This window comes from Nicotiana tabacum, chromosome 9 (assembly GCF_000715075.1).
Source record: "Nicotiana tabacum cultivar K326 chromosome 9, ASM71507v2, whole genome shotgun sequence".
NCBI lineage: Eukaryota > Viridiplantae > Streptophyta > Magnoliopsida > Solanales > Solanaceae > Nicotiana > Nicotiana tabacum.
In genome coordinates, this window is record NC_134088.1 from 96,741,104 (window position 1) to 96,762,277 (window position 21,174).

General features: G+C 38.1%; 2 protein-coding genes across 2 annotated transcripts; one reads left to right on the forward strand and one right to left on the reverse strand.

Moving 5' to 3' along the window:
* The first annotated feature begins 1,077 nt into the window (after positions 1-1,077).
* LOC107763705 (putative receptor-like protein kinase At1g49730) lies at positions 1,078-6,142 on the forward strand. The gene is made up of 7 exons (XM_016582197.2): positions 1,078-1,260; positions 1,899-2,157; positions 3,576-3,628; positions 3,738-3,805; positions 5,119-5,208; positions 5,351-5,417; positions 5,496-6,142. The coding sequence occupies exons 1-7, from the start codon at positions 1,194-1,196 to the stop codon at positions 5,810-5,812; spliced, it is 921 nt and encodes a 306-aa protein (XP_016437683.1). The 5' UTR covers positions 1,078-1,193; the 3' UTR covers positions 5,813-6,142.
* Positions 6,143-6,219: 77 nt separating this feature from the next.
* On the reverse strand, positions 6,220-10,481 carry LOC107763704 (dnaJ protein homolog). Its single transcript, NM_001324811.1, is given in 8 exon segments — positions 6,220-6,857; positions 7,024-7,162; positions 7,165-7,173; positions 7,175-7,222; positions 7,314-7,590; positions 8,141-8,282; positions 8,407-8,572; positions 10,289-10,481. Coding segments are annotated over 8 exon segments (1,254 nt in total). The 5' UTR covers positions 10,439-10,481; the 3' UTR covers positions 6,220-6,534.
* Positions 10,482-21,174: the final 10,693 nt, after the last annotated feature.

Below are 21,174 nucleotides of genomic sequence, written 5' to 3' on the forward strand. Positions count from 1 at the left end.
GCAAATCTTTTCTCATTGAATGGTGTTGCCCAGGTTTTTGGTACCTCTATTGGTTGCTCTGCATCCATCTCCCTTTGTTTCTGCTCATCGCCGTCAGCCTCAACCTTATTCCCAGATCTATGCAATTTCCCCAAATTTGCTTCCTTAGGCCATTCCTTCATAATTGTTTGATTCGTTGGTGTTACGTCCATCAGCGCCTTTCTATTTGAATTTGTAGCGGTTGTTACTCCCATCGGCGTCTGCTGATTGTATACAGGTACAGGTGTGGTCACTGGAGTTTGACCATTTTGACTCTTCCCTACATACAATGCTAGAGTAGGGGACTTATTTAGATGGATTGAAGTTCCTACACCTATGACTTCTTTCAGCAACTCCGCCGCATTCTTAGCAGCGATTTTGTTTGCCTTCGTCGGTCGTCCTCTAGGCATTTTTTGACCCCTGCGCACATTAGTTTTACCCTATCATGCGCTGATCAAACTTACATTAAGAGCATGTTTGGACATTAAAAAAAATTCCTTTTTTCCAAAAAAAAATTATTTTTTTTCGAAATCAGTGTTTATTCATAAAATTTCCAATTTTCACTTGAAGATGCATTTTGAAAATTTTCGAAAATTTGAAAAACTCCAAAAAACTATTTTTCAAAATTTTTACTCATAAAACTTCAAAAACAACCCAAACTGAAATTTATGTCCAAACACAACTCTAAATTTCAAATATTATTTTCACTTGAAAAAAAATTTCATCATTTTTTGGAATTTTACAATTTTTATGTCCAAACGCCTACTTAATCACACACTACGGGTTGCAAACCCAATTTCCAATTTACTATATTACCCTTCACACCGTGGACCCCACCACCCTAACGACCTCACAACTGCCGTTAATGTTTAACCGTTAGCACCCTTTCTTTCATTCCTTCCAAATCATATACTATAACAGAAAATCAGATATATATTCTTATTCTATTCTCCAACTGTTAACAATAATAGCAATGTTTACCTAACAGAGCAAAAGTAAAACGAAAAGGACAGTTAAAGTTCCCAAATTTATTAAAGCAAAGGGGAGGCATATGTTCGATTTTTAAAGTCAGAAGCAACAATGGGTCATAATCAGTTAACTGACCCACTTTCCACTCCTACTAGTATTATTAAAAGCTCCTTCTTTTTCTTGTCCTTCTTCTGCAGTATCTGTCAATGGAAGCTTTGATCTTCAAGATCAGGCTTCTTATTCTTGCTTTGGTTCATTTCAGATCTCATTCAGGCAAGTCCAACTGGCCGAAATTATGTGAAAAGTTTCATTTCTTCAATTTTAACTTTAGTTGGTTTAGTCAAATTGTGTTGTGGTAGTTCTTGCGTCTAAGATTATGTGTAATTGTGTGGTAGTTTATTGAAAATTTTGTTTTATAATTACCCTGAAGTTAAATTTTGAAGTGGGTTTTCAGTAAAGTTGTAATTTTGTGAATTGATAGTAAGTGATCTTTACTTGTCATTTTCTGCTGGCTGAAGGAGTATCAGCTGCAGTTTTGTTATGAAACTGAAGTTGAAATTGATGTGAATTAAAGAAAATTGTAACTTTGTGAATTATAAAGATTTTGACTTCTCTTTTGTTCTGACTGGAGAAGTGTTGGTAGCAGCATTGTTAGTGATTTTTATTTATATTTTTTCTTTTTCCCCCCCTTTATACTGATATTGCCAATTGGTGATAGAAAGAAGCTAAAAGGAAGGGAAAACAAGAACAAGAAGAAAAAGAAAGTTTTACTTGACTGTTTGAACTTTGAACTAAAAGGCATTAATATTTTACTAATATTATTAAGTTTTTTTATGGTATCTACTGCTAGACATAAAGTTAGCCTTGAAAATCATGGGATTTTTTGTTTATGAATTTTTAATCAATTTCAGGTCCAATATCCTTGGTGAAACATTTTTCTTATAAAGACATAAAGAAAGCAACTGATTGTTTTAGGAGAGTTGTTTATATCTCTTCCAAAAGAGTTGCTTACAGAGCCAAATTTCGAAATGGCCGTGCTGCAATAGTGAAAGAAGTCCGAGCTGCTGAAGATCAGGATGATACTGCCTTCTACAGGGAGGTACAGATACTCGGTCGCTTGCATCATCGACATGTTGCTGCACTTAATGGATTCTCTAGTGGCCCTAAGAGGTTAATTTCCTTAGCTTTGGCTTGATTATGTTTGTGAATTGTGGAAAGGGTCCCGTGTCTTGCTGATTATTAATCTAACTTTGAGATAGAGTGGGAGAAGGAATGGGTTGATTGTTTCTTGATCAAATTATGATCACAATATAATGTGGGTACTATAGTATATTGTAAAACCGGATTATTAGTTTTTCCCCCTATCTGGAGAAAATAAATATGTACCGATCATATTCTCTGAACATCTAACTTAGCTGCTGATGATGGTAGTCATCGTATTTCTCTCAAGAAGTGCAAGTAGTTGGACATACTAAACTTTATTACTTTCAAACACTTACCTGTGACTCAAGAGCACCCATATTTGGAAAATTTGTTCTTTATTGCTGTGTTTCTTCCTGAATTGCATGACATTCTTCCCCTTGATATGCACGGTATCTCAATTTTCTTCTGAAGCTCTTTGTAGTTTCTGATAAGTTTTGTTTCCCCTGGTTTCCGTTAAGTTAAAATATTTAAGCCTGATGCCTTTATTTACTGTGATAGTGCTTCATTTTAAACAGTTCTTTAACAAACCTGTACGAATTTATGTTATGAGTAACCCCCAGTTAGAACTTCTCAATGTGTTCATTGTAATTTTCCAAATGTAACACGTATCCTATATTATTTACTTTTCCAGTTTGTTGAATTGTACGAACCACCAAACTGTTAGAGACGAGAAACTTTAGTATATTTCTTTTACATCTTCAACACGCTCCTCACGTGCAAACCTTTTTTTAGCCAAGAGCATGAAAGTATTTGTGATAGTTCTGATGAGAATCTGATCTAGGATTTCTGCAGAGAACTTTTCTGTGTAAATGCATTCATGCCACATAACATACTGTTTTAGGAATGTGAGAGAATCGAATAGAAAGGGAAAAAAAATTGAACCTTGAATTGGATTCTTTTGTGTGTATAGTTCACAGAAATCTGGCCTTTGCTTGATATTTTCTTATCATCGATTATTTTGATAAATCAATTTATGCAAAGATTTAGTTAGCTTGAAAATCATTGCAAAATATTGACTTCCAGGAGCGATGATATTCCAGCTCTAGATGAAATGATCTCATGTCAAATTCAATATTCCTTCTTCGTTACTACATCATGAGGTCATCATTTCTTGTTTCCACAAATGAACCTAATCAACCTATGCAATTGTATAGTATGGATATCGCATGTAACTTAGCTACATCCCGTCACATAATACAATTAAAATTAAAATATCATCAGAGAGTTTTATTGCTGATTGCAGTGGATATTCCTTACTCCCTACAGTTTCTGGGTGCAGAGTTTCCTTTTCTCTTTTTTTTTATTTGTTGCCTTTTCGTTTTTCTTTTCTTTTATTCTTTTGGCTTTTTCTCCCTTCTTTGATAGCAGATCTTGTCTACTTTCAGGTTTTTAGTGTTTGAAGATATGGAAAAAGGAAGTCTGAAGGAACACCTCTCTGGTAATTTTTTAAGGAGAAGCCTTCAAAAAAAAAAATCGTTTTTCTTTTTCTTCTGCCATTTCGTGTTGAGTTTGATGGATATGCCTCTAACTAAATGTGGTCCTTGCAGATCCTCTGAAGACTCCATTGAACTGGAGAATAAGGTTGCAGATAGCCGTTGGCATTGCTGCTGCTGTGGTATGTTCCTGAAGCTGCATATCATGTACTTATGCTGATTATTTCCATATTATGCTTTTTACATTTTTGAATTACCATATTGAAGATGTAGTTATTGGTAGACTAACTCAAACAGCCAAACCCTTTAGCACAGCCTCAACAGTATTAAATATAGACTCTGGGTAACCAGTATGGAGAACTATTCTAGCATTATATACATTTTCTCACCTATTTGGTTTCAGATTCACCTTTTGTTGAAGTAGTGATGAACAGTCCTCCCTTCTGTTACCACTAGTAATATTTGGTCATTAAAAAAGTTTTTCTCGTGGTGCGGGTGGTGAGGGGGGAGTGAATCGGAGTAGAGGAGGCCTAAGCTGCAAGTCATGACCTACCTAGGCTGCAAACTTTGTGCTCCTAGTATTTGATGCCAGCGGCTTAAATTCCGAGTAGTCTTTTGCACATGTTGTATACTTTTCCTGATGTCATTTGAAAAATGTTGGTTTAAGTACATGCTCAAGATTCTTCAAGGTTGTACCTAACCCGTCTTATGGATTTTGGAACAGGGGACGGGAAAGCTAACTTTCCATGTTACCAAAAAACTGAAACTTCTGTCTTCCAAAGCTGTTTCCTGAAAAACTGAACTTTCAAATGACCTGGATATTAGAGATCTGCATAAGACGGCACCTCTTGTAAAAAAATGTGGTCTTTGGAGAACATTTAGCAGCACAGACATATTAATTAGTTATTGAAGACATAAGTTCCTGTAGTCTTGTACTGATGGGGAGAAAAACTTCCCCATGATTCAGTCATAAAAGAGATGATTTTCTGTAGTCTTGTAGTATGCATGGTTAGGCGCAAGTCACGAGTTCAAATTTGTTGCGAACAATCTGGTATTTAAGTAGAGAAAGGTAGATGGCCGATTCATTATCCACCGAGTTGTGAACCATGCGTCAGCTAACACAGGGATTTCTCAGTTAAAAAAAAAGAATCTTGAACTTAACACTCATATGTCCTTGCAGTTGACAAGATAGTCTTAGTTTACATTCCATGATGCATTGAAGATCTCAAATGGGTGTAGCCACTCAGCTCCCTTCAGGAGGTCTGGAGCATACACCAATATAGAGTATACCCAATATTTATTATGATCGTACAAGAACTGCATGTTTCTGTTGCAACCTAGATGAAATTGCAGGAGTCACACCTGTGATCGTTTCTTAGTTCAGAGTAATACAATGTAATATATGCCATAAGAATGGACACAAATCTATTTATATATATGCCATAATATATGCAGAATTGTTAAATAACTGATGGTTGTTTCAATCCCAATGTAGGAATATCTCCATTTCTTTTGTGATCCGCCTATGTACCATGTTTCAATCAGTTCAAGTACCATCATGCTGGACGAGAACTTTACAGCTAAAGTAAGAGTTGCAAACTTAAGCCTATGTATAGTAGAATTGCTTCATTGTCACATTTGATGTCCACTTCAGACCTGCATCATCTTTTGTTAAATTAGTCAACAGTCGTCAAAACAATGATAGTATGTATGATTCCTTGTTACAGCTCTGTGATGTTAGCCTTCTTTCTTCTGAGAGCAACATTCCACCACCGAAATCTAAATGCTCGAAAGGTATGATGCTTTCTGGTATCACCCTCAGAGTATACAGGCCATAGCCTCTCTTCAGTTCTTGCATTGCTTATCTTGCAGAATGTAGAGATGAGATCTGCAAACATACAATCTACCAGCTTGGTTTATTGATTCTTGAGTTAGTCACGGGTCAATCCTCAGAGGACGGAGGCGTTGACTTAGTTCAGTGGGTCCAAGATTCTCGTCTCCGGAGAAGGTCCATTCACCAGATGATAGATCCGGATCTAGGAGACAGCTATGATTTCAGAGAGCTCAAAGCTCTTTTGGCAGTTGCAAAGATGTGTGTCCAATCCATTCATAAGCCAACAATAAAAACACCTCAAATTTTGTGGTTTCTACAAAAGAAACTGGGCATCAGCCAAGGAGTTCCCCAATGACTGGATATTTACTGTGATTACCAATACTAATAAGAGATTGGATTACATTGGTCTCCTGCCTCAAGTAGCTGAAAAACTTGGACGAATCCCCTCATTTTTATTTCTCAATTTGTTAAAATTAGCATTGTAGATCATTGCTTCTGTAAGTACACTACACACTAGATTTTTTCTGTAATTAGTCTTGGGGATTATCTAGAATTCATTAGTCCCATAAGCACTCTTTAGCCACCTTCAGTTGCACGTAAGTCTATTTTGTCAGTTTGTAGAAGCAGAAACAAGACACATTGTGCATACCTTGTGCAAAATCAGATGTGAGTTTATTTCTTTTTCCCTTTTCTTTTGCCTGCAAAGTATTAGATTGAATTCCATCTAACTAAATAACTAGTTAAACTGTCCAAGATTCAAAGTTAAATAAATGAATAAATTAATTCTCTCAAGGCATTCAACGACCCTCTGGCAAAACAGGTTAAGATTTCTCATTGATGTTAAGACATTATGCAATGAGATCAACTCAATAAATTAGATAACGTCCAATAGGATGAAGGAAATATAATACATTTCTATTTCAATAAAGCGACTAGCAGAGTACATTGCTTTTCCAAAACAACAAAAGAAACAGATACAATAAACCAAGCAAGAACCAAAGTTCAAGCTGGTTATTTCTTGCCGTCCAGTATATCTTATTATCTGCTATTTCACAAAAACCTCTTTATAGAAACATGTTACTGCTGTGCACATTGTACTCTCTGTCCTCCACCACCATGCATCTCATCATCCTCATCATATGCCTCTTGTTGAGCTGCCTGTTTCCTTCTCATTTCCTCCTCAATATTCACATCATGTAAAGAAGTCTCCTCACACTCATCCAATTCCATGTCTGTGTACTGTGACTGAGGTCTTGGTGGTAAGATTGCCTCCAGAGCCTTCACCTGTTCTGTGTTCAATGAATCTGGGAATTCAACGACGAAACGAATGTACAATTTGCCCCTCATAAATGGCCTCTGATACATTGGCGTTCCCTCATCATTGATTGCCTTGAATTGATCTGCAGTAGTCGGAACCAAGAACGAAGAACCAACGTCAATAAGAATATTTCGAACAAGCAAAAGGCAGATTCAAGATTTAAACTTAATGGCTTCGTTACTGGTTTTTCACATGTATATCTACGTATCATGTCGAAATTCCTAGGCAAAAATCAAAGTGATACTAACCAGGTTTAACAACTTCCCCGGGATTTGATTTTATGAGGAGTTGTCTGCCATCCAAGTGTGTCATTATGAACTGGAAGCCGCATAAAGCCTCAGTTAGACTCAATGTGTGATCTACAAACAGATCATCGCCCTTTCTCTTGAACCTCGGGTGGTCTTTCTGCTGGAGCACAAAAACTATATCTCCAGTAATTGTATCAGGCTGCAACAATATATAACCAAGTAAGTAACTACCTTAGGCTTCGGTTAAGATTGACATATACAAATAAAAGAGAGAAAATAGATCATCTTACCGCTTCATCAGCCTCTCCAGGGAATGTAATTTTCTGTCCATTTTGCATGCCTTTCTCAACATGAACTTCAAGGACTTTCTTCTCCTGAACCACTTTTTCACCTTTGCACCGAGGGCACCGATCCTTATCGTCAATAGTCTCTCCAGTACCCTTGCATTCATTACAAGCGTGCTGCATTTGCTGGATCATTGAAGGGCCAAGTTGTCTAATTGAAACCTTCATACCACTACCTTTACAACCAGAACACTTCATTGAAGCACCAGACTTCGATCCTTTCCTGCAGTTACAGAAACAAACCAATACAACATAAGTAATGATTTATAAACTCAAATTTGTGAAAAGATTTACCTCTTTTCATTTCTCATGACACTTCTTTGGATCCTTTTTTTAGTCTATTCCAAAAGAAATGACACTTTTAGATATTTGAAGACCCTTTAACCTTAACCTTCCAATTTAACCCTAAACAACATCCTTTTATAGTCATGAATGTCTTAACATATTTACAACTACAAATTCCAATAATATATTTTACCCTTAATGACATGTTATTAAAGGGGCAGCCTTGTGCACTAAGCTCTCACTATGTGCGGGGCCCGGGGAAGGGCTCCTGCATTCCTGCAGGAGGCTATTCCCAACCTCAAAACCCGTGACCTCCTGATCACATGGCAGAAACTTTACCAAGGCTTCCCCTCATGAATGACATGTTATTATAGTTATGAAATGTATATATACCAAAAACTTTCTTTTGTACTAAAGACAATACGAGTCTAACACTGTCATATAAAATAAAAGTGAAAGAGTAAGAGTGACAAACAACAAATACTGACCCACTGCACTTGGAGCAAATGACATTGCGCGAAAGGGAGAGTTTTTTGGTTATCCCACTGTAAAGGTCCTCGAGAGAGACCTTCAGTGGATGCACTACATCCTCACCCCTTCTCTGTCTTCTTCCTCTGCTGCTACCACCACCTGCTCAGCGACAACACTTTGTGTTATTTAACTTTCCAAGACACGAAAGATGCAGAAACTAAATTCAGCAAGAGAACTTGATGACATATTTAACAAGCATCAAATAAACGCCACGAGATCTAACCTCCAAATGGATTGCCACCAAAGAAAGATTCAAAGATGTCAAATGGATCATGCATTCCGCCGCCGCCACCCATTCCTTCTTTTAATGCATCTTCTCCATACTGATCATAAATCTCACGCTTCTGTGAGTCACTCAACACCTCATAAGCTTGAGCAAGCTCCTTAAACTGCAGGAAAAGAACAACTTCTATCAGATGATTCAGATCATATTCACACTGTCAACCTAAGTTGCTCGGACACAGGTGTGGGTGTCCGACACCGGTGCGTTCGAGATGTAAATTCTAAGATTTGGGGATACGGATCCTAGTACGGGTACGGGTGCGGGGATCCAGCTAAAAATAATTCAAAAAAATAAAAATATCTCTAAATTATGAATTTTTTTGTGGAATACTTATGACAAAGAGTGGGTTGCTCTAGTGATAAGCACCCTCCACTTCCAACCAAAAGGTTGTGAGTTCGAGTCACCCCAAGAGCAAGGTGAGTAGTTCTTGGAAGAAGGGAGCCGAGGGTCTATCGGAAACAGTCTCTCTACCCCAGGGTAGGGGTAAAGTCTGCGTACGCACTACCCTCCCCAGACCCCACTAGTGGAATTATACTGGGTTATTGTTGTTGTTGTTGTTTGTGGAATACTTATATATAGCTTGTAAAGTGAGGATTGCCACACCCGTGTCACAAGAGTAGGTTGCTCTAGTGGTGAGCACCCTCCACTTCCAACTAAGAGGTTGTGAGTTCGAGTCACCCCAAGAGCAAGGTGGGGAGTTCTTGAAGGAAAGGAGCCGAGGAAACAGCCTCTCTAACCCAGGGTAGGGGTAAGGTCTGCGTACACACTACCCTTCTCATACCTCATTAATGGGATTATACTGGGTTGTTATTGTTGTTGTTGTTGTAAGTCGTAGATAAGTAAAGGATTGATTTCCTAAATAAGGTATGCTATTTTCTTCAAATTTACCCTAGTTTTGATTCTAATTTCGGGAATCAAATTATATCTCGTCTCTAATTTTTCCGTCCCTCGTCAAAGTACCCAAACTTATTTGACCAAATCCGGTACAGATCCCATGCCACATTCATACTAGTGTCGTGTGACACGGGTGTGGCACCTAAACTGACGTGTCAGAGCAACTCAATTGTCAACTAGGAAAACTAGGTTTGGAAAATTTCTAAGTTTGACCGGGATTTGACTTTGTTGATATCGGATAAATTGGAACATGTTCATTTGGTCATTTGAGGCTTGTGTGCCAAGTATGGATGGAATCCGGATTAGTTAGGCGTGAATCGAAGGGGTTTGGACATTTGCGGAATTACCGGTCTGTAGCATAGAAAACCAACAACTTGGGAATAGGTAAGTCCAACATACCATTCTGAGAGTAAAACACATTGACTCGAGTTTCCACCCAAACCCGTTTGACTTAAGAGGTTCATACATAAACTTGTCCACAGACACGCATGAACATACGACTTAATATCATTTGTTCCAAAGTTACAAAATTCTCTTAAAAATGACTCTTAACAGCTTCAGTGATACCCCTAAAACTACCACTGAGAAAGAACAGGGGGTTGCAAAAGCACCCATCTTTACAGCTTCAACTAAGCCAGGCCGACCTCATACCAACTCCACCACCACCCAAAATAAAAAGCAAATAATCAAATCATCAAAAAGAAACAGAAATTTTCTACAATATTGAGAATGCGTAAACTCTAAGAAGCACCTCAACTCAAAACATTCACACAGCCAAAAATTCCAACTTTAGCCATCCTAATTCCTAGTTTAAGCAAATATAACAGCATAACAACAACAACAACAACAACAACAAGAAGCAGCAACAACACATAAAAAATGGATGAAACAACGATATAACAGCTAGAGATGGTGAAAAAAGGGGTACCTTTTCAGGGTCACCACCCTTATCAGGGTGATTCTTCATAGCAGCTTTTCTATAAGCTTTCTTGATTTCATCATCTGATGCATTCTTTGACACACCCAATATTTCATAGTACCTCGTATTATCACTCTTCTTTGGTCCTCTCCCAAACATCTTCGTTTCCCCTTCTTTACTTCTTTGTATTGTAACAATAAATAAAACCAACTAATTACTCCAAGAATATTTCAAAAGGGGTATATATAGACTAATTACACGGTTCAGATTTAAATCTTAATAAAGGTCGGAATGGGAAACTGGCCGTAGGATGTTGTGAATATGGAGAAGCCTCTAGAATTCTCTTGTCGATTAAAATTCCAATGATGATTTTCGTTTTTGGCAGTGGGTGCGTATTTGCGTGTGCGTGGGTGGAATGTAAACCGTTGGATTACAGAATTGACGGTGGGGATCGGGGTTCTAGATTGTTCCATTTTGGGAGACCAGCTTCCTAGTACATTCTCCGAAAAAAAGAAGAGGACGGGGAAAAAATTGTACATTATTATAAGAACGCGCTCGTACAGTTAAAGGAAATTACACTGAAACCCCCTATATTTTTTATGACTCCCCTGCAACTTAACCATCCTATGTTTCTATTCTTGCTTTCATTTTTGGGAATATGAAATTGTTTTTTTTAAGTGGTTGTAACAATTCGACAGTTGTGATCCAAATTGTTTTTTGAGAATGGATATTGATTGATATTACTGTTCATTACTTGTTTGAATGGTTTAGAGTGAGACCTAAGGGGTTTTGACACATTGGGACAAGTTTGGGCGATAAAACTATTCTATCAGTTTTGCTGGTGCAATCGTTGTCGTGCCCTTTTCTCATGCGGGTTTCGATATATGACAACTCTTTTAAATGGGTATTAAAAGAGAAGAGTCATCACCTAACGGTTTTTAAGATGCTTTAGGCACCTATTTGCAAATAACTCCGTTTAACTAGTCTACGTCACCAAAGATCGGGTAAAGGCTCAAATTAACTCAAAGAGAAGGTGTTAGGCACTCTTTGAGGTCCACAGCTGTGGGTCCAGGCCAAAGTTTACGCTATGTGAGATTATCGGATTATAATTGTCCTATGTGATCATATAAGTGAGGGAAGACAAGGAATTTAAAAGTTCTACTATAATATAAACAAGTGTAAAGAAAATAGCATAAGAATTAAAATATATAAATAATCAGTACAAGTCTTTAGAAGTTACAAGATACAACTTAATTATTCACGGTGCGAACAATAAACATATAAATGAGGGGGGTCTTAAGTTTTTTAGCCTAAAGGATCACCCCGTGCAACATAACTAAAAACTTCGCAACTCTCTTAGGGTAGAGGTTGCTCATATTATTCAGCGAGCACAGACTATCATCTCCTGCTACCCAATTATTATATTGAATTTGTTTACTTAGAGTTTTCTAATTCAATTCTAAAATGTGTCTTATGTGTGCGCTACTCGTCTCATGTCTATAGTCGAGGAGGCTTTGGACCTACTATTTGAGTAATTCTAGACTTTACTTAGGGTGCTCAAAAATAATAAAACTAGGCACACATTCAAAACATGTAGGACTACACGTAAAGACAATAAATGACTCAAATTAGCCTCCACACATAAGCAACAAATGCACACAGGCAGATTCTATAGACATGCTTTCTAGGCGAGCAATCGTATCTTATAGACATGATTTCTAACTGTTGGTATTTGAACTTGATTTTATCATACTTATTCCTATAGACATGTCGTCTAGGCGAGCAGTATAATAAAATAACAGAAGTGGTCAATTAGTTAATTAATTAAAGCCCTATAGTCATGGTATCTAGATGAGCATTAGCAAAGGCATGTATTGTTACATCCTATAGGCATATTGTCTAATAATTAAACAAGTAGTTATTGGCGTTTGATTCCTATAGATATGTTATCTAATAGTGCACAGCAGTAGACATGGAAACAGGTACAACATTTACTCAAACCAACATGATGTGAATAGTGTACATGTATTAGACAAGTTAAGTGAAGTGTGTGATTTCCTATAGGCATGATTTCTATGTGTAGCACATCAAGCAAATAGCAAGCAAGGCAAGTAAATCCTATGGACATGTTTTCTACCCATTTATGCAAGAATTAGGATACCTAACCCCCTTTCACTAATTCCCCCATCGTTTGTTTACAAATTATTACAGGCCCAAAGATAAAAGAAGAAACTATCTCATATATTACAAAATCGAGATGACTACATGCCCAACAAATAGAGCAGTCCCAAGAAGAAATAATGCATCACTGTCTGGGCCTTCAACAGACTCGCTCCTCAGACAAGTAGCAGACTCAGACCCAAACTCAGCTCAAACATTGGAGTGTATCGATTGCACAGCCCAGGCCCACACTTAGACCCATATCAAGCCCAAATAGAGTCTCACTTACCCAGCAATTGCGAATTAACAACTTAACTAGACAGACTAACAAACCACATATAGCAATCACTTAAAGGATTCTAAGACCTACTAACAGCGACTAGATGGCAGAATTTACAGGAAAGTGTATTTTACATTTTAGAAGCAAACGTGACAAGATTGATTAAACAAAAGAACATGAAAACTAAGAGAATCAATAGGGCTTAGCTTCAACATGGTAAGTTTGATATGGCAAACTAATATAGCAGGTTCAATCACTTAGCAAGGGATATCATGTTGAGCATGAACAACACATTGAGAGAGAGTTAGGGGAAACAGGTCATTTGGGGTTACAGGGTAAACATATACAAGATGCACATGCCAAATGAGTTCAGAATATAGATGGTCCATAATTAGCCTAAAAAGGATTTTAAACTCAGGAATCTGAGTTATGAAGGTCAAACAGAGTTATAGTCAGGGAATCACAATTACACATAACAAACAGACAAGCAAACAATCAATAGGGAGCCTAATCATACTGAGTATAACACAAAGATTCCCAAGTTCAAAGATATCATAGTAGGAAGACACATTAACTCCAAACTAACATGTCAAACAGATATTAGGACTATCTCAGTTGACCATCTTTAAAGAATAAGTTGAATATAATGAGATTCTTCCTAGTAGTCTTAAGCAATTAGTGAGCACATAGCGATAGCATGACATTAGAGTTTATAAACAGCAAAGAGACCTAGTTGGGATAGTATTAGCATAAAGGTTCCTCATGAATTGACTCTAAGAAAATAGCAGATTGTACATGAAGGACTCGATAGAAAAGTAGTTTATTTGGACAAATTCTGAGCATAAATTAGTTCCTCACAAGAATCTAAGGCCTAGACTCATAACAAGAAACATGTATAAGCAACCCGCTATACATAAACATAATGATTAGAAATCAATCAAGTTGGACACATATAATAGGCATGCATTAAAGCTAGCAGTGGAAAGAGAACATATTAGGCTAAGCATTTAGACAGTATTGTCACATGATTTGCAGAGAAACAGCAAGTTATGCATAAAGGATTCAAAAGGAAGAGAGCAATTCTGAGCAAGGACACAGTTTCCTAAGGGTTTTAGTACAAGAAATCAAAACAAAGTGAAACAAGCATCAATCAGGTTTAATTATGAACCAAGCAAATGTCATGAATCAACTTAGCTAATTATGGAAAAAATAGGATTTGAACAGAGTTGAAGTCATTGACACTGCAGAATGGTATTAAGACGAACAGACTTGTATAAGAAGTGGCATAATATTGAAATTAGCTCAAATAAATCCAAGTAGCACTAGTGCACATAACATAAACACAAACAGAAAGAAGTAGGATTGCGAGGGTATGAAGTACTAACCAGTTACAAACAAATCGAACAAAGAATGAGAAACTCAAAATCACAAAAATAGCGGCGATTGCAGGAGAACAATGAAACCCCAAATCTCTGGTGCTTCAAGAGTTCACACGAGCTTTGAAGTGGGCTCCGAGCAGTGCTTGCACTGGATGAGGCTAATGAATGGATTTCGGTGGCCTTGGCTTGCACTGGATGAGACTAATGAACGGATTCCGGTGGCCTTAGCTTCCAGCCGACCAAAATCAAAAGTCTTAGAATAGTATAGAATGAGTGAGAGTGAGAGAATAGTAGTGGACAGTAGTTAAGTAATCGTTGTTAAGAATTATAAGGGGAACGGGGAACGGGGTTTATATAGTAGTAACAATGGATCGAACAAATAAGGAAACATAGTTAATCAAACACAAATAAGGAAAGAGAAGCATGCAAATCAATTTAGAATCAATTTAGGAAAAAATCGGGTAAATCCTAGTTCCAGATGAAGAACAAAATAGTCAGAGAATCTCACTAAATCAGACCCATATAACCTTGCTATGGATGCATATAGACGAAACATCGTCCAGATCTTGAAGATATGGAGATTATTGTACTTGATTCAAGACCTGGTACTTGCCAAAAATAGGTAAGTACTAGGTGATACCACAACCATGTAAGTAACGAAGAGATCGAGCATACATGGAAGGAAAATCACGAGGAGATTCCATATTAGGTTCGGAGTTTGAGAGGATAAAGGAGGCGGCTGCTAGGGTTTCTCATAAGAGAGAAGGGGAGATTTGAGAGTTTTTGGGGTGGCGGTTTGGAGGGAAATGTGTGTTAGGGTTTGGGGTTGGTTAATTAAAGATGGGAGATGGTTTGTGGGCCATTGATCTCTGATATCAACGGTTGAGGTAGAAGGAAGGAGTGGGGCAGGTCATTTAAATGGGTACCGACCGGGTTCATTAAAAGGCAAGTTTGGTTTGGGCTCGGGGCTATTGGTCTAGGTTTTGGGTCCGAAATTGAGTTTTTAGGGGCTAGATTTTAAATGTCTAATTAAATCAGTAAAATAATTTATAAAAATAATTAATAAATAATAATAAATGTTATTTTTGCGTGAAATAATTTAAAATAATTACTTAACATTATAAAAATATAAAAAATCATTTTATGTGGCTATTATTGCAAAATATGCAATTCTAGCCTTAAAAATGCAAACATAATTATAAAAAAGGCAATTAAAATATTTAAGCACTTATATGAAATGAAGCAAAATCTTATAAAACATATATGTGGATGTAAATAATAAATTTGGATGATTAAGTCATCATAAAATAATTTGAAAGGATAATTAATAAATATTTGAACAATTTAAATTCCAGAAAATCAATTTTAAAGATTTAAAAATTATGAAAAATTATTTTAAAAAAAATACTTATATGACTCTTGTAAATTAGGTAATAATACAAAATGATATTTTATAAAATATGAGGGTAAAATTGGGTATCAACAGCTGCCCATCTTTACCCGAAAATGATGAAAGAATTGTCGGATAAAGAAAATGATGATCAATTTTGTCCGAAATGAATGAGGATGATGTATTTTTAAAAATGGGGGCCGAACCCTAGTTCTTAAGTTGCCTACATATCCCTGGTATTACGGGAATAAGGCCGTTTGTAGTTCTAGATCCAACGGCGAACGAAATCAATGGAGTTGTTATAAGGATGGTCATATGATTCGAGGAAAGATTTTTTGTATAGGATGTTGTCATGAGTAAAGGATAATTTTGGGTGGAGATATGAATGTGAATTTGAACATTACTGATATTCAAGATAAACGTTTGGGCGGTTACGGGACAAAGAGTAAACAATTGCTGATTATCGGTTACGTTTAAGAGAATCAAAGGATGTGAACGTTGTGAACAGAAATCGGAGTGAGAATTGCTCCTGTTTGTAGAACGGTTACCTCCCGAGCTACCTGCAAAACTTAATCACGATGGATGCAGATATATAGGGTTATTGCGGAAATTTAAACATGATGCAAATTTCCTTCGGACCATGAGAGTTGTCTTTGGATGATGAGGATGATGTCCTTAGACCATGACGTACTGGGCCATGAAGAGTATGATAAGGAATTCGCAGACCATGAAATGGTGTCCTCGAGCCATGAGAATGGTGCCCTCGGACTATGACGTCTTTGAATAATGATATGCAGTTTCGAGAGATCCTCAAGCCATGACATAATGTCTTCGGGCTCTGAGGATAATGCCTTCAGACTATGAAGCCTTAGGACAATGTGGCGATGTTCAGACCATGAAATACAAATATGCAATGATATCAATCATTTGATAGAGGGAATAGGTGATGCTTAGTTTTATGCGAGAACGATATAAGGCAACGCTTAGTCTTGTATGTGATAAGGGCAGTGCATATCCCTATCTATAGGAAGACAACGTTTAGCCTTATGCAATGAAGGAGGCAGTGCTTAGCCTCATGCAAATGTAACGGAGACAGTGCTTAGTCTCATGCAAAGAAAGGCAACGTTTAGCCTTATGCAATAATGAAGGCAATGCTTAACCTCATGAAAATGTAACGGAGACAATGCTTAGTCTCATGTAAAGAAAGACATCATTTAGCCTTATGTAATAGAGGAGGCAATGCTTAGCCTCATGCAATGTGACGAAGACAGTGCTTAATCTCATGCAAGGGAAGGCAGCATTTAGCCTTATGCAATAATGGGACAGTGCCTAGCCTTGTGCAATGTAATGAAGACAGTGCTTAGTCTCATGCAAGGAAAGGCAGCGTTTAGCCTTATGTAATAGTGGAGGCAATTCGTAGCCTCATGCAATGTGGTGATGCTTAGTTTTATGCGAGAACGAAATAAGGCAGCGCTTAGCCTTGTATGTGATGAGAGCAGTGCTTAGCCCTATGCAGAGAAAGGCAGCGTTTAGCCTTATGCACTAGTGGAGGCAGTGCTTAGCTTTATGAAAATATAACAGAGACAGTTCTTAGTCTCATGCAAAGAAAGGCAACATTTAGCCTTATACAATAATGGAGGCAATGCTTAGCCTCATGCAATATAATGAAGACAATGCTTAGTCTCATGCAAAGAAAGGCAGTGTTTAGCCTTATGCAATAGAGGAGGCAATGCTTAGCCTCATGCAATGTGATGGAGACAGTGCTTAGTCTCATTCAAAGGAAGGTCGCATTTAGCCTTATGCAATAATGGGGAAATGCCTAGCCTCGTGTAATGTAATGGAGACAGTGCTTAGTCTCATGCAAGGAAAGGCAGCGTTTAGCCTTATGCAATAGTGGAGGCAATTTTTAGCCTCATGCAATGTGATGGAGACAGTGCTTAGTCTCATACAATGATGAGGGCAGTGCTTAGCCCTATGCAAAGAATGAGGGCAATGCTTAGCCCTATGCAATAATGAAGGCAATGTTTAGCTCTATGCAGAGAAAGCAACAATGAAATGTGAGAGGGAAAGTGATCCTTAGTTTGACGCGTTTGTGCTTGGTGACTTCTGTCAGTGAAGATAGCATTCTTGTTATGTATTTGTGGACATGCTTGTCATGTCCGTTATGCCTGCATCCAAAGAAAAATCGTGAGTTTTGGGAGGGAAGGTTGGTCCGTGCCTTTGATTCCTCATTTTGCCTTTGCTCCTTGTCTAGATGCCTTGTTTAAGTCACCCTGGGTAACTTCTCGCTACTGCAAAAAATGCATTTGTGATAAATCATTTGTGGAAAATGCAGTTGTTCAAAATATGTGATGATGCATAAAACAAATAATTTTGTCAAATCAGAGACTGTGACATGTTTTGAGACATTGAAACCTTCTCAACTAGGAATTTTGAGGACCCTCCTCAAAATTCTGCCCTAGTTTAAATACATACTTCCGGCAATACACTTCTTGGCGATCCTTGACGTAATGAGATTGACAAAACCCAAAATCTTGCCTTTGTTCCTAGCCGTAGAGGGGAATGAAGATTTTATTATGATGTGACCGAACCCACAGGACTGCGTATGTATCCCCTCTTAAATGGGAATCGGGTCAAGCGTAGTTCAGGTTACATCAAAAGAAAGTGCAAACCTAATCTCAAACATAATATCTCTTGACTGCATCCGAATTGATAGGTTTTGGCCATATTTCTCCATACATCTCTGCAAGTATAAGCGCTCCTCCTGTCGGTACTCGGTGAACCATGTAAGGGTCGTGCCAGTTAGGTGATAATTTCCCTTTTGCTTCGTCCTGGTACGGGAAGATCCGCTTTAACACCAACTGCCCCGGTATGATTTGCCTCGATTTAACATTTTTGTTGAAAGCCCTTGTCATTCTATTCTGGTAGAGTTGATCGTCACTGTGTTCATCCTTTTACTGTCAATGAGATCCAGTTGCTCATACCAGCTCCGTATCCATTCCACATTGCTGAGCTCGGCCTCCTGTATGATTCTTAGGGAAGGAATCTCTACCTCGGCAGGTATAACAACTTCAGTACTGTAGACCAGTAGATATAGGGTTGCTCTAGTTGACGTACGAACTATGGTGCGGTACCCGAGCAAAGCAAATGGTATCTTCTCATGGCATTGCTTGTAATTGTCCACCATCTCCTTAATATCTTCTTGATGTTCTTGTTGGCGGCTTACACAACTCCATTCATCTGCGGACTGTATGTTGTAGAATTCTGGTGCTTGATCTTAAATGTTTCACATATGGCTTTCATCATATCACTATTGAGATTGGCGGAGTTGTCGGTAATGATTGACTCAGGTACTCTGAATCGACAAACAATACGATCTCGAACGAAATCTGCTACGACCTTTTTAGTCACAACTTTATAGGAAGCGGCTTCGACCCATTTTGTAAAGTAATCTATAGCCACCAAAATGAACCTCTGTCTGTTTGAATCAGCGGGTTTAATTGGCCCGATGACATCCATGCCTCAGGTAGAGAATGGCCAGGGTGAACTCGTTGTACTGAGTTTGTTGGGTGGCACTCGTTTACATCAGTATGTACCTGGCATTGGTGGAACTTTTGTACATACTTGATGTAGTATGTCTCTATAGTCATCCAAAAATACCGTGTCCTCAATATCTTCTTGGCTAGAACGAACCCATTCATGTGGGGTCTGTAGGTTCTGACGTGTATTTCTTCGAGAAATCTAGATGCCTCATTGGTATCGACATATGGCAGCAATCCCAAGTCAGGAGTCCTTCTATACAGAATCCCTCCGCTCTGAAAGAAGTGGTTGGCCAGTCTTTGAAGTGTGCTCTTCTGAGTGTGTGTAGCATTTTATGGATATTCTCATTTATCCAAATACTCCTTGATATCGTGAAACCATGGCTTTCCATCAAACTCTTCTTCAACATGAGCACAATAAGCTGGCTGCTTACGAATCTCTATCGGGATAGGATCAATGAAATTCTTGTCTGGATGTTATATCATGGAAGACAAGGTAGTCAGCGCATCTGCAAACTCGTTCTAAATTCTTGACACGTGTTTGAATTCTATCTTCGTGAACCTCTTGATTAAATCTTGCATACAATGCAAGTATGGCAATATTTTAGTGTTCTTAGTAGCCCATTCTCCTAGTACTTGGTGTACCAATAGATCTGAATCTCCAATTACCAACAACTTTTGAACATTAATGTCGATGGCTAATCTGAGTCCCAAGATGCAAGCCTAGTATTCTGCTATCTTTTTAGTGCATGGGAACCTGAGCTTGGCCGACACCGGGTAGTGTTGACTAGTTTCTGATACTAAAATAGCTCTAATACCCACTCCTTTAAAGTTTGCGGCTCCGTCAAAAAACATCCTCCAACCGTCATATATTTTGGCAATATCTTCCCCTACAAATGATACTTCCTCGTCAGGAAAATACGTCTTCAATGGTTTGTACTCCCCGTCTACGGGGTTCTCCGCTAGGTGATCGGCCAATGCTTGCTCTTTGACTGCCTTCTGAGTCACAGAGATGATGTCAAACTCACTTATAAATATATGCCACTTTGCTAACTTACCCGTAGGCATGGGTTTCTAAAAGATGTATTTCAGTGGATCCATCCTGGATATGAGGTACATAGTGTATGCACAGAAGTAGTGTCTCAATTTCTGGGCTATACATGTCAAAGCATAACAGGTACATTCCAACAAAGAGTACCAGGCTTCGTAAGGTGTGAACTTCTTACACAGATAATATATCGCCTGCTCTTTTCTCCCGGTTTCATCATGTTGCCCCAGGACGTAACCAAAGGCTCCATCCAACACAGACAGGTACAACAACAAAGGTATTCCTGGCTCTAGCGGGACCAACACGGGCGGCTTAGACAAGTACTCCTTTGTAACGACCCAAACCGATGGGCCGTGACGAGTGCCCGAGTTCTACGTATCGAACACCCCTAAGCATTCATCTAAGATATAAACATGAAATAAGTGTAGGTCATGCATAACATCTGAAAATAAACTACTAATTCATATGAACAACCTACGTGAGAAAACATGCCCAAAAGACATATATACATATATATATATATATATATATATATATATATATATATATATATATATATATATATATATATATATATAGAGAGAGAGAGAGAGAGAGAGAGAGAGAGAGACTATACATGATTGTCTACAGATCTCTAATAGAGTGTACAATTGTATAAAGGACGAGATTGGACCCCGTCGTACCTATATATGTATGCAAACACATCGTACCAAAACTCAAAACAGCTCCGGATCAAATGGAGCACACCAACTCTCGCTGATCAAGGATCTTAAGAAGGGGGGATCGTCAGCCTGTTTACCTACACCTGCGGGCATGAAACGCAGCGTCCCCAGGCAAAAGGAATGTCAGTATGAATAATGTACTGAGTATGTAAGGCATGAAAATCAGTACACAAAAGACATAGATGAAACATGGAGTAAAGAATTCCACCTATGAGTCTAAATAACTTTATGAATTCTGAAACATTTATAATGCCATGCACGTGTGTGTAAATGTCGTATCATGCATAGGTATAGGTGTACATAACATCATCAAGCCTCTAAGGGCATCCCATCAATCATCTCGGCCATTGTGGGCAAATCATTAACGTATACCAGTT